This window comes from Drosophila subobscura, chromosome O (genome assembly GCF_008121235.1).
Source record: "Drosophila subobscura isolate 14011-0131.10 chromosome O, UCBerk_Dsub_1.0, whole genome shotgun sequence".
Classification (NCBI taxonomy): Eukaryota; Metazoa; Arthropoda; class Insecta; order Diptera; family Drosophilidae; genus Drosophila; species Drosophila subobscura.
In genome coordinates this window covers 8486984-8501151 of record NC_048533.1, presented here as the reverse complement: position 1 = coordinate 8501151, position 14168 = coordinate 8486984, and the positions used below count along the sequence as shown (strand labels likewise).

Below are 14168 nucleotides of genomic sequence, written 5' to 3'. Positions count from 1 at the left end.
TTTCAGTTACAGCTGCCTGCCTTTTTTGTGGACATAGGACATAGGACATCGACATGGACATGGTCGTGGGCATGGACATGGCTGGTGGACAGCACTTTTGGCACTCGTTCTGCGGTTTAGGCCGGCATGTGTCTGGACTCTAGAGTTTTATGCAGTGTCATAGGAGAAGCGGAGTCAAGAGTCCGCTTGCGACAGGCGTGTGGTTGAGTTTTGTCAACAGAAAAAAGGGTTGGAGGAGGTTAAACCAAAATATTAGTTAAGACTTCCCCATGGTTGAGGCGTTTTGAGCAGTTTTAAAGAGTATATAATATATGCTCTTCGTATCCGATCAATTCTTTTTAAATTATTTTGAAATCTGGAATAAACAGCAGCATCTGCAGTTCGGCTGTCGTTGATTCCTTTGGCATGTGTCAGATCTGTTTTGGGGTTTGCTTTGCATTGTTTGTTGCCTAATCGCTGCTGACGCGCATAAATTGTGTGGATCTGTCCTCAGAGGAATCGATTCCATACACTCGATTCCCTCTTCACAAATCACCCCTTTTCGGGCTTATTTGTTTAGTCAACAAGCGGATTAAGCAGTGGGTAACTTGAGATCGCCCCAAAGTCTCAGAGAAGCCACGGAAGTGTTGCTGAGATTCGAGGAAGGTGAGAGCTACCCCAAAGATTGGGGAAGTGTTTGAAATGGTTTCACTGTCAACTGTCACTGCACCCCAAAAAGGGAGACATTTGAATACATTTCTATATTTGGAATCGGGAATTTTGTTTTAAAATTTCTCACAGTTTTCCCCGCAAGAGTTTTTTGTGCGCGACTACAATTATAATTTAATTTTCAAGTAAACACTAATTATGTTTTTTCCTCCGACCCAAACTACGCCTAATTTCGCCCCTAGTCAATGGAGGAGGTTCACCCTTAGTCGATATACACAGGAGGCTCACCCCTGTGTTTGTACGTTCCTGGCATGTCCCTTGATCCTGTCGCAGGTGGTTCGTTTCAGTGTTTCGATGGGGAACAGGGACAGGGACAGGGACAGGGCTTGCGTGCCATTTGCCTGACACAGAGATTTCTACGGCTTGTGTGTGTACGAGTAGCACAGTTTATAGTTTCCGGATCAAAAGATCACTTCCTGCAGGGAAATGGTATGACAGGATGCTCAACGATTTGGTGGGAAAGTCTAAAGTTCTGTGTCGATTTGAAGTATATTTACTGATTTGCTTTGACAACTACACAAAATTCAAAACCTAAGTGGGCTTTGATATTTTCTGCAATTAAATATATCAAAATTGTTTATTTTACTGCGACTCTCACTTGAAACACATCGAAATTTCTGTTGAAAGAGTTCTGTTCAAAGCAGTTTAATATATTCAAGGACCATGCATCGCTGGTTCTTTGCCAATGAGCGCGAGGAGTGTGACGAGGAGGTGGCAAAGGCCCGGGAGAAGGACAAACTGGTGGAAGTAGAAGAAGACAGGGAGCTGGTGGCACCACAACCCGTACGCACCACAGAGTGGCCCTTCTGCGTATTGTATCCCCGACCGCTGCAGGGCAATGAGTATGTGGCCATCACCGGCAATTGTGAATCTCTCGGCGACTGGGATCCCCAGAAGGTGTTTTTGATGGACAAGAAGAACTGCAGCTGCAGCGAGAAGATTTGCAACTGTCACCGCAGGTTCGAGGCAAGTGTAATCATTCCACGGAATATCGCCATCCACTATCGCTTCTGTGTGGTCGTGCACAATCCGGAGACGGACGAGATCTACATTCGCTTCTGGGAGTCCCGCCTGGAGTCGCGTGTCATCCGCACCTGCCAGAACATGCTGAAGACCTGCGATAGATTTGGCCATCGCGACGACTTTGACACCGAGTGTCGGGTGGATCGGGGATGGGCCACCAGCGAGACCTACATCCACTTCATGATCTTCAATGCGCCGTTCCACTGGCAGCAGCAGTCCCCGCGTCTGCTCTACGTCCACATCCAGCCGATGTTCGGGAAGGAACCGATCTGCCCGGATGCGCTCAAGGTTCCTGCCCGAATGCTCAAACGTCTCACACTCAGCAGCCGCCCATCCGAGCCCCTTGCTGCCGAGGACAGCAGCCAGAATCTCCGTCTGGGCTACACAGAGGTGGCCAACCTGCGCGACCCGAAGGTGCTCCGCTTCCAGCCGTACTTTGGAGTCTGCTGTGGCCCGGAGGACATGCAGCTCTACCACTGCTCCATTGGGAGTCCACAGGAGACGCACTACCGCCTCGACCTGTACACCTTTGCCCACAAGTCGGGCAGCGACGAGCCTCCCTACCACTATGGCTATGGCTTCGTGAAGGCGGATCAGCTGATGTACAGCGAGGGCCATGTACTCGTCGCCATCATGTGTGCCTCCACCCACCGACCCCTGATCGAGCTGTGCCTCCGCTACCTGATCATCCGTCCACTATGGAACTTCAAGTGCGATATGCGGAGGACGTACGAGCGCTACTGGCGCCGCAGTCGCCTGCCGATGGACATTGGCCATCGTGGATCGGGCACAAGCTACTACTTCGGGGAGAACCTGGTGCGGGAGAACACTCTCCATGGCTTTAAGCAGGCCGCTGCGGCCAATGCCGACATGGTGGAGTTCGATGTGCAGCTGACAAAGGACGGCCAAGTGGTTGTCTACCACGACTATGTGATGAAGTTCCTCCTGAAGCAAAGTGCCAACTACGAGGAGCTGCTCACCAGCTCCGACCTGCTGGTATTTCCCTTCGAGAGGATCAACCGCCTGGTGCTCCTGATGATGGGGGGACTCAGACGGACCAGCCACATTGACGTGCCCTTCGAGGCGTTCACCTACGACCAGCTGAACCTGGTGCGGGTCCTGCGGTTTGCTGCCAACAAGGGGCACGAGGTGCCATGCGCTCGTATGCTGCACGAGCAGCGACCCTTCCCTCTGCTGCTGGACATGTTCGAGGAGGAGGAACTGCCGCAGTCTCTTGGTTTCAACATCGAAATCAAGTTCCCGCAGCTGGACAACTCGCGGCGCTGGGAGAAGGAGAGCTCCAAGCCCAGCTTTGACCGAAATGTGTACGTGGACACCATTCTGGAACTAGTCCTGCAGCATGCCGGCAACAGGCGCATCTTATTCTCAAGCTTCGATGCGGACATCTGCACGATGGTGCGCCTCAAGCAGAACCTCTATCCCGTGGTGCTGCTCACCGAGGATCCCGAGTTCGCTGTCCAGTATTTGGACAAGCGTGTCAGTGTCCTGGACCATGCTGCCCACCTGGCCCATTGCTTGGAGTTCTTCGGCCTGGCCATGCACACCAACACGGTGCTGCAGCAACCGGCCATTGTGACCCGGCTCCACCAGCTGCAGCTCGAGGCTATCGTCTGGGGCAGCATCAACGTGGATATTCTGGTGCGCAACAAAATGAAAAAGAATGGGGTAGTGGGCATCATCTACGATCGCCTCAATCAGCTGGATCAGCTGGGGATGGAGCTTCCAGACGGCAATCTGTGCATCATAAATGAAGACTCTAACCGTCAGAAACTGAATGAGATTGAGGAGCAGGAGTGGCGCACTAAGTGCGGCTACAATCCCGAACAATAATTCCATTGATGTTGTGTCCATGTATTATTGACAAATAAAAGATACCACTTGCTGGTATTCGCTTGGTTTTTGCCTTTATGAGTGAAGGAATCAAAGTAATGGCCTTCAACGTGTGTCCAATATCGTGGCTTAGTAATTTACGCGCCCCACGCTCCCGGCAAATCCCATGAAGACAGAGGACATTACACAACTAAGCCGTGAATATCCCACCAGTTTAAGCCACAGAAAAAGTTACGACAATTGTCAATATAGAGAGCGAGTGTCCTTACCCCTTTGAAGGACTTGCCAGCACCCCCCGTGCAATTCGCAAACTTTTTTGCGCAAACATTCCAGCGAAAGGATGTGCGTCAAAGGAGATAAGCTCATGTGAACTATTGCCAGGAAGATAAACACAAAGGCACAGAGGATGCTGGGAGAAGGGGTTAGGGTTAGGGTCCAGGAGTCCTTTAGTCCTTTAGTCCGGTCAAACGACACACAGCCTCGTAAATGATATCCCATGGCGAATGGGTCTTGTCTTCCCTTTATGGCCCGCTGCACACTTTAGCAACAGTCACTCGACGCGACGCTGGTCGCTGGATTGTCTTTGGGCTCAACCTGAACCTCAACCCCATTCCGAGACGGGTCCCCTGCACGGGTATTAATATCCTTTGCATATCCTAAGACTCTCCTCCCTCTCTCTCGCTCTCTGTGGGATGTTTTCTAGGTTGTTGTGCAACTTCCATCCATCCCATTATGCTATTTATCATAATTTTTCAATTTAACACTGCTTCGTACACATGGGACAGATACACAGATACACCTCAGCATGTATGTCCAGGACATCCTTCTTCCTGGCTCTATCCTGAAACTATATACTTTCAATGTTTACTTGCGCAAACATCCTTTGACGAACTTTGCCCATTGTCCAGGAGTCCACTTTGATGGCGGCTTAGCCGTACTTTCGTTTTTGCATTCTCATCGATTTCCTCCAGTCTGTTTGCTTTGCCCACTCCATGGCTATCCTGGCGGGTATCCCTATCTTCAGGGACACACTCACGTGGCCGTTAAGGATGACGTTATTAATGAGCATTTTGACACTTACGTCTTGACATTTGCACAGCTGGTCGTTTGTCTTAAGACTTTTGGCCATTGCAGCTCGATTGGAAAAGGTCAACTACTGTCTGGATCCCCCCCAGATATCGTAGATTGTTTTATTCTTTCTTACTTTATTATGGCCGTAGCTGAGGATGTCGGATATTTGAATAAAACTATAATTGTGTTTGCATTGTGCAAAAGGTGAGGGAATTTGGTTGCGTGAAAGAAAGTTAACTTTTGGTTAGGAAATTAATAGAGAAGTGATAGAGAGCTGTAATTTTGGGGGAATTAAAAGATACACTTTATTAGTAGCAGATACAGTGGGTTTTCAATGGTCAGCTGCAGTCAGTTCAATCTTTAAACTAGCATACATGAAACTCTCTCCAGACTCCAATCAAATTAAAACATTAATTCCTATAGCAAGAACAAACTTTCCATAAAGGCAGAGAGCCGAAACGAAACCCTTTCTGCAACACATATTCAACACCATCAAATTCCCCTGACCAACGTCCAGCTCCAGCAATAGCACGGAGCCAGCTGTCTTCAGGGTTATCAAATGACCAACCCCACTCCAGTCTCAACTCCCTTTCCAACCCATTGCATTCCCTTAGTGCAGGAATCCTGTAGTTGTCTGCGGGGATTGTTTGCCTTCAATTTGACTACAAACCATAATTTATCTTTTCAGACGTGTTGGTTCCTTCGGTCAGCGCGACAATGGGCGCTGGGCCAGCGTCGGTCGTCAGCGTCGAGGATTATTGATTATGCAAAGTGCCTTTGCAGGACACAATGCCGAGAAAAACAAAGGGCTTAAGCAAAGAGAAGAAAGGATTCTCGCCAAGAAATCTCAAGCTGAGCGAAGGGGTTGCTCAAAAACTGGACATTGGTCAGTGGAAATTATGAAATACTCTGACGAGCCAGGAAAAGTATCCCCTTACAGGATACTCGTACAACGCGTGTGTTTTCGCTTATTAGAGAGATAATGGACAGTTCCTCGGGACTCTGTCTCAATGCTAATGGTCAGTTTCGCTATTTTGGTATGGTTAATTAATATCCCGGCTCCTGCCGAGTGTGAGAAAGTTACTGCCTCCTCCGAGTAGGGCGGCAAAGGTGAGACACCGAAAGGCTTTGGCTGCTGACGGATGCTGATGGATTAGGGCGATAATTAATGATGCATCGGACACTGTCCATTGGCAAATGTGGCTGTATCTGGTTTTGCTATTATCACAAATTGACCAAGTAAATGAGGATGACCTTCGGTTCTCACCCAAAGGATCTTTGTGATCCGTTGAACTGTTGTAACTAATTTCAAACCTGATCTCTACTCTTCAAAACATTTTCTGATTGATCTTTCGATGAATTCTGAAACTCTCCACGACTAAATTCTGTACTTTTAGAAAATTGCAGAACTGATCAAAGAAATCTTCCCTTCATGCCCTGCATTTGTGCATTACGAAATCATCCCTTTATCAACTTGAAAGAAAACATTAACAACTCTTTTCTTTTTAGGTTGAAAATGAAAGCAGAAATCATCATTTGCTTGCAAGAAAAACAATATTTTTCAGTTCGTTTCAGAAATATCAATTCCTACAAAAAATCGGGATGAATGGTATCATCTTCATCTGTTCCGCTTCAGAAGCTTTTTTCATCTCTTCCCTCTCGGTTATACATATACATAAACTATATATATGCATATATAGACACAGTGTTGTTGCAGACAGTCGGTTGATAAGAAGCATTTTGTTTCTTTGAATGAGGCTGATAAGCGCCATTTAAAACAGAGCCACAGCGAGAGTCCAGAGACGAGGTCAATTGACCTGCTTTTAGGCAGAGACTCTGTATGCATGTGTATACGAATGTCCGTTCATCAGAACATCAGACTCGGAGAGTGCTTTCCAGAGAGTTCCCCTCCATAAACAGCAGCAGCAGTCCAGCAGTCACCGCTAATCTGTCAGTCGAGTGTCTGTTTGTTTGCTGTCAATTTTCAAGCCAAAAATGTAAACAAAAATGGGAATAGAAAAAATACTAAGAAGAAATATTCCACACGCTTCTGATTAACGAATAAATAGCACTTATTAAAGTACATATTCTCTGTATAAATACACGCATATGTACATATATACCAGCATTTTTGTATATAATAGATGTTGACAATAAACAGACGTCTGTGGCTGGTCTTATCAACCAAAAAGAGTATGCAAAATTGTTATTTAAATAATGTCTTATGTGGAAAGAGGAAGAGTGGAAGAGAGAGAGAGCTTTGAGATTATAATTTGTTAAAACTGAACTTTTGTCCTGTAACAGAGGGAAGAACATCAGCAGAGCATGAGACAGAGCATTCCCTGATCTCTGGCGACATCAATTTTTAGGGTGAACAATTTCAATTAGGTTCACGTTGAACCGCGTTTAAGAATAACACACTCCAACACTTCCACACTTCCATTTCCACTGCCAGAGACCTCTAGATCGATCCCCAAGCACAAAGTAGTAGTTTCTGATAATGCAATTGTTGTGCAATCTATGGGCATATATATTTTACATACTGTGGTTAATCAGTGCTTACTATCCCACGCTACTATCCACCAAGACAATGCTGTTCATTGGAGGAACAATAGATGGATATTCATGCGGTTGTGTCGTCCACCATTAGAAGCACATTAGGGTGCCCCCCACCCACACTCGCACTCACAGGAGCAGCGGAGGCGACACACATGCAAGCTGCAAGATACTCGTACTTCAACCGATGACGATGACAACGGCTGCTGTTGAGGATCCAAACAAAGGCGCCTTTTGTTGGTATGGATGGATGGTTGGCTGGCTGGATGGTTGGATGGATGGGTTCATGTCGTATCTCTTTCTTTCTCCTGGCCCCTGGCCGCAACCGCAAATGACGCAAAATTGTCGCCAGCACACACCCTCACGCACACAGAAATCTCTTGACAAGATAACAAGATGCATCTTTCAGATACGATGGGCCACAAAAATACCGTTTAATGAGGCTGCCCCGACACGACACGCAGCTTGACTATTTCTTAGATCTTGTCTCTAGAGAGGGAGTCGGTCACTCAAAGGATATTAGCCGGCTGCCTATTCTCATTGAAATCCATTCCATTCTCTTTCCTTTTTCGGGTTTCTGTGGCCATAACTCTTGGGACTTTATGTTCGCTCTTCCGTTCATTGTTTGACCACAAAACTGTCCGAAAATCCAGTCAATTTCGGGGATTGTAAGTGCTTGCTTCCGCCTTTGCTGTCGGACATAAAGTTCAAATCTTTAGGGCCTCAAATGTGCAGCGTAAACAGAAAGGATTGATTGGATTGGTTAGGCTCCAAAAAGCATTGGATAGGGTAGGGTACAAATTGATGCCGCTGCACTCCCACAAGAAAATCCTGAAGGGATAATGCAAATGAGGCACTTGAGACCCATCAGGAAAAGCCTCACTTCATATGAATATGTAATTTCTGCCCAGCCATGAATAGAATCCTGCAACAAAGACACTCAACACTCAAGTGGCCTTTGAGAGGCGTTTTTGTAGTATGGGTAAATATGTGTAAGTGTATGAAAAGAATCAAAATTAAGTGGAAAGTTTTCAGCTCTCCATGTGACTTGTGTCAAAGCTGCTGCTAACTCTGTGAAAAACCTAATTCAAACGCGCTATAAACCTTTTTTGTGTGCCATGGCAACATATTAAATGAGTCTTAAGCCCTGAACAATGTGGTTTACACGCAGATTTGCCTCCCCATTTTTCGTTCGTTGAAAAGTTTAAGCGATTAGTGCAATTTAGCGAATATAATATGCGAAATTGCATGCTTCGACGCGTTCTCAATGGCACTCAGTGCACTGCACCGCACACACAGCGACACCGCGACACCAAGATACATGCACATAGATAGTGCGAAAAGGGGAATCCCTGCTGAGCCACTTAATGTGGGAAAATTCTCGTCACTCGTCACTTGTCAGCACACGCCCACAGATGGAACTACCCTCGGAATCTACTCATAGGATAAAAGTGTTAAAGCACAATGGACTCTTGGCAATTGTTGCAGATCGAGAGGCAGAGAGATCCTTTCGAATGCGTAAAACTCAATGAACATTCAAGTGCCAGATACAGACAATGGGAAGGTGGCATATAAACAGGAGCAAAAAGAAGCTGCTGACAAACAAAGAGGAGATACGAATAGAGATACAGAGATCGTGGAACTCATAATCCTTTCAATACGCCACTTAAGCCGATCAGGCGTGGCAACAAACGTAGAATGAAAAGAGGAAAGAGGAAAGAGAAACAGAAACCCTTGCCCCGAAAACAGGACCCTACGCGTGCAGCCTCCGCTGGCATTGTGGACCATTTAGTGAGTGCGGTTCGTCGGATGTTTAACCCATTTGTGTTAGGGTTTGCTCTGGTTCTCGACGCAAAGATGCAACTGAAACTCCGACAAATTAGGGCACTCCGCATCCATTGGCCTTTGTTCGGAGCCTCGGGTCGGTGGATGGATGCTTTGTTTGCCCTTTTTACCTCTCTCTTCCCTTTCTTAATGCGGAAGATCATAATGTTTGCATCGAAGGGTTGATCTTGTTGATCTTGTTTTTTAAGATCCCCTTTTCGCTGTGATGTGATTTATATATTTGTATAGGCAGTGGCTATCTTGATTTGGGATATCCGAATGCTGCTTAAGGATTGCTCCTTATTAAGGTTTGACTTTTGCACTCTCATCTTCGGTCTCTCATACACGTGCCGCAGATAACCGATGATGATATTTGAGAGTGCTACAAACATATTTACATATGTGAATGCAATTAAATTGGAGATACTTTTGGGAAAAATGTTTTCCTTCTTATCAAATATAAATAAATAAAATCATAATTTCAACTTTCGCTGCTACGCAAATTGTCCATTAGGCTAATTGCGCAAACATCTACAATATTTGTGTGTTTACTTTTCTGAAAGATCGAAATGCAAACCTTTTGTCGAACACCAGAAATTTGTTGATTGATGGGCCCATTGTTCGGGTTTGTCAGTCTCGCTTGGAGTTATGCAAAAACCAATTGTCTGGGGCGCACATCACATCTCAGCGGACTCGGATTACACCTGGTCTCTGGACCCCGGGTCCAAAGACTGGCAGAGCAAACAGATTATTTTCATAAATTAGACTTTATTAATCATTAAGACGACAGCAGCGGCAGCAGCAGCAGCAGCAGCGGGCGCATGAGGTAATTTCCAAGACGGGATTCGGGAAAAGACAGGGCGCAAGTCTTGTTGAAGGACGACGGGTGCTGGCGAAAGGGTTGGGAAAGGATGTGCGGTCTAGGGCTTACAAACTGGACATTGGTCAGCGCATTGGTCAGTCACGCACGTAATTCTGGCATTACTCCCATCGGGACAGCGACGTAGAGCAGCGGCCAACGGGATAGGCAGAGTTCAGAGGTCACCACCGTACATTTTCTTGTTTCTTCTCACAGTCCCACATAGACTGGACTCTGAAAGCGAACAGCAGGAAACTTAAGACGTTTTCACGATGAATTTTAATGATTTTTATATTCAAATGAGTTTTGCGCGGTGCTCCAACTCGTTTGCCCGGTTTCCCTTGGACCCAGGGGAGTGTCTCAGTTGCAGGACAGTGTCCCGATTTCGAATCCTGCTGACGGCTGGATTGGCCCTGTCAAGCCCTGTGCGAATCTCTTCCAAAATGGCCAATGTCCCATGTTACGGTGACCCCTTCCTCCTGCCCAACTCTTTGTTGTGTGGCTTCCAACAAAGGGTCAATGTGAAAGGGCAACAGTTGATGTTTAGAGCGCATGTGTTGGGCACTGGCATGGGTGGCCATTTTGTGCCAAGGACCTCTTCACATTAACCAACCGAATGGAATGAAACAACATTTTGTGGCAGAATTTAATAAATCACATTTGTGGCAGAAAAAAAGAAATAATTTACCACTTTTACGAGTAGATAAAAGTATTCCTCAGTTATGAAAATAATTGTTGTGGATATTATGCCAAAGAATTGTTTGAATCAATCTTAAGACTTTTTATTGGATTAGTGGGGGCTAAAGAGGAAATTGTTTGTAGATTTTTCACATCTTTGCTGTTCCCCAAAAAGAAATGATGATATCCGGTGATATTCCTCACCCATAAAGTGCTCATCTGAACTTTGTCGCCGCCTCGTGTGCCCCATAAAAAGTGTAATATAACTTAATTTAAACGGTATTTCGTTGGGCTTACAAACGAAATTTTCTCTAGTTTTTTATGGCTTTTTAACTGCCGGCCCAACGCTCTTTTTATGGCCACCACTTGACCAACAGCAACGAAATCGCCTAGGTTGGTTTTTGTGCCACCTGCAGCTCTATTTTTAGGGGGTCAGATCTTAAGATCTCGGTGAAGTTGTCACTGACTACTCCAGATACACACTTTTGTTCTTAGCCGACTTCTTATCTAGGGACTCTACGCTCTTCCTATCTCTATTTACAGGTAGTGGTGCACTTCCGGAAGAAGTGTTGCTCGTTAAAAGAAAACCCCACTTTTAATGAAGATAAATCGTAGTGGATATTTACAGCAGAGAGTCAAAGAACAATCTCACAGATTGAGCTACTGTTTGGGTTTGAAATTTCACCTTTTGACATCATCGCTGTGTAAACTACAGGATCTGCATACAGCCGAAGCAGCCTGAACGGTGACATTTAAATTAATAAACTCCAGGCGCGTAACTGCAGTCAATTATTCGGCCGAAAATATCCTGTTTCCAGCATCCAGCATCCAGTTTCGGCATCATCATCATCATTATTAACACTTTCCACGGATACTTGAACTTCGTTTGGCAGTTGCTCGGGCCAGGGACGGCACTGTGGGTCCTCGCCACTGGGTCCTGGCTGGTCCTCTTGTTGTGTTTTTGTAATGCTATATAATTACACCATCAAGTTGACTGATGACACGGAATGAATCTTTGTCGCTTCCCTTACACAACACGCACACGAATCTGCATAAATTCATAATTTTTCTTCGCCACCCCGAGTACGGGCTACAACCCTTGCCCGGTTACAGGACATCCGCGCACTAGAATTTGACTTTCCCCTTGGATTAGAGAACTCTCCTTGCTAAATCGAAGAAAGGTTCTCTTTGGAGGAAAGTAAGAGAGTCCTAAATGAATTAAATAAATATTTGAAAATATAAATATAATGTTCCAAATACATTTTTATCTTTCAACTTTAAAGTCCATGAACTTCGAATGATTCCTTTATTTTTGCAGACTTCTGGCAGCAAAACCAATTGAACTGTGAGTGGCGACCATTGACTGGTCTCTGATCGGATCCATCCTGGCCATATGCTGTCTGCTAATGCGCTTTCAGCCTCGATCTGTCATGCGGGACAATCGGAGGTGTCAAAATTTTTGACACTTCAATTTCTTCGTCGCAGAAACACGGAGACAAATGAGCAGCGCGTGTGTTTCCTTATTGCATTACGGATACATGCGAATATCCTGCCAGGATGATTATCTCACTCCACAACTGTGTGTAGGTGCAGCCGTCGTCTGTCAGACGCGTCTTGTCATGCATCAAACAAAAAATAAGGAAAAAGAAATGAAGAAAGGAAAATGGAAATGGAAATGGGAATGAATGAAAGCCAGAAAGGGAACCAAGTCAAAGCAAACAGAATGAAATGGCAGCGGAGAAAATTAAATTGAAAATTTCAACACTGAGCAACAGAAGGAGGAAGGCAGGGCCAGGGGCAGGAGCAGTGGCAAGAGGATGGCAGCCACCAGGTTGCCACAGTTGACTCTTTTGATAAACAAACAGACAGCGGACAGATGGACGGTCGGACGGATTGCAAAAATGTTGATTACAGCCAAACGAAGGAGAACCCAGCCAAAGGAAAAGCCAGCAACAGCCACAAACAGTGGAACCAACGGCACACGGCGACACATGAGACCGCTGCTTCCTTCCGCCTTTGAGTCGCAGCCGCAAAAGAACATGCGCCAAAAAAACAACGAGCAGAAGGGAAGGTTTTTTATCTGCGTAGGTCGCAGCTTTGCATACTCTAACCGATTCTTCATTCCTGTTGGAGATACATTCATAATAAGGTATCTTTATTTAGGTGAATACTTATCTGAGAAGGAGTTATGGAAGCAGATACACAAAGCTATAGTCTAGTACCAATTACTTTCAAAGCGGTTAAGGTTTTTATTATTTTTTTGTGCCTTGCAAACACCTTCTCACAGCTAAGAGATCCTCACCAACAAGAGCGTAGCGCGGCGAAAAAGGAGCACAGGAAATGAGAGGAGCAGCAAAAAATGAAATATAAAATCCATTCGCGAGTCGCAACTTTTATGTGTACCAGCGGATCCATGTCAGTGCTTGGCTTTTGTGATATCTGGAACGAGTTGTCAAATAAAAGGCGGCAGGAAAAAAGCCACCAGGAGCTGGATCATTGACTTGGCTGACTGCCATCAAAATGGCGTCTCGCCGGGGCGGGACTTTTACAGCAAAGCTGCACGAAAATCGATGTGGAAAAGTCAGCTGCGGGTGCTGCTGCTGCTGTTGCTGCTGCCGCTGTTGGTGTTCATGCCTCACCTGTCGCCAGGACATTTTCCAGCTAAAACAAACACAAAATTTTAATCAGAAAATGAGAGCAGAAGAGAGCAGAAACTACAAATCACATTTCCTGTGGTAACGTCAACTTCCTGTTGGGCATGGAAATCTCCTAGTCACTGTTTCACACGGTGCCAGAGCCAGACAGCGCTGCAACCACTTTGATGTTGCATGCAACGAACGCTGCGGTGCGTCTATTTTCCGCTGTGTGTCATTTAATTGTCAGTCAGTCAAGGCAGTCAGGCAGTCCTGCAGTCAAGTCAGTCAACAAGGTAGCCCCGAGTCCGTCAACTTGGTCAGTCATGCACTCAATCAGTGGCAGGACACTCCGCTGTGGCAAGGATAACAAACTTCACCCTATCTGCCGCTGCACACCCCCTCAATGAAGTGCTGCACCCTCCACGGAAGTCGTACTTCCTAAGCGGAACTCCCTGCATTATCCTTCCATGGGAATGCAACTATCGCCAGGACCAAACTTTGTGTTCAGCTGTGGTTGTAGTTCCTAGTGGTTTATGGTCGCAGCTCCTAATTGCTGCAGTTAGCTGCGTGCTGTGACTGGAACTCTTAAATAATTATTTCGGGGAGAAAACATTTTGGGAACAGATTGGCACTGTCGTGATAAGAACTTGGTTTTCATCGTTGTTCAGCGGAACAACATTGTCGGGGTACCGAAAGTGAAGCTGGGGGATAAACAGAGGGTTCTGTTAAGCACATTCCTTTCAGGTTGGTTTATGAATTGCTGTGAAAGGTAGTTACCATCCCCCTCGTTAGTACTAAGATAGGATAAAGATACTTTGGTAAAGATGATCCTGTTACATTGTTGCTTTACAATTTATAATATTTGAGGATATTCAGGATATCAGTTCTGCTACTTTACATCTATACATCTTTAGATTGAACTGCCAGAACTTTGGGTCATCTTAATATATTTAAATGAATTC

The 14168-nt window shown here is 45.7% G+C and overlaps 1 protein-coding gene across 1 annotated transcript; it reads left to right on the top strand.

The window, feature by feature from the left end:
• Positions 1 to 1289: 1289 nt before the first annotated feature.
• Positions 1290 to 3611, top strand: LOC117898113 (glycerophosphocholine phosphodiesterase GPCPD1). The gene has a single exon (XM_034807299.1). It carries the CDS (start codon positions 1372 to 1374, stop codon positions 3580 to 3582), a length of 2211 nt encoding a protein of 736 aa, XP_034663190.1. The 5' UTR covers positions 1290 to 1371; the 3' UTR covers positions 3583 to 3611.
• The last annotated feature ends 10557 nt before the right edge of the window (positions 3612 to 14168 follow it).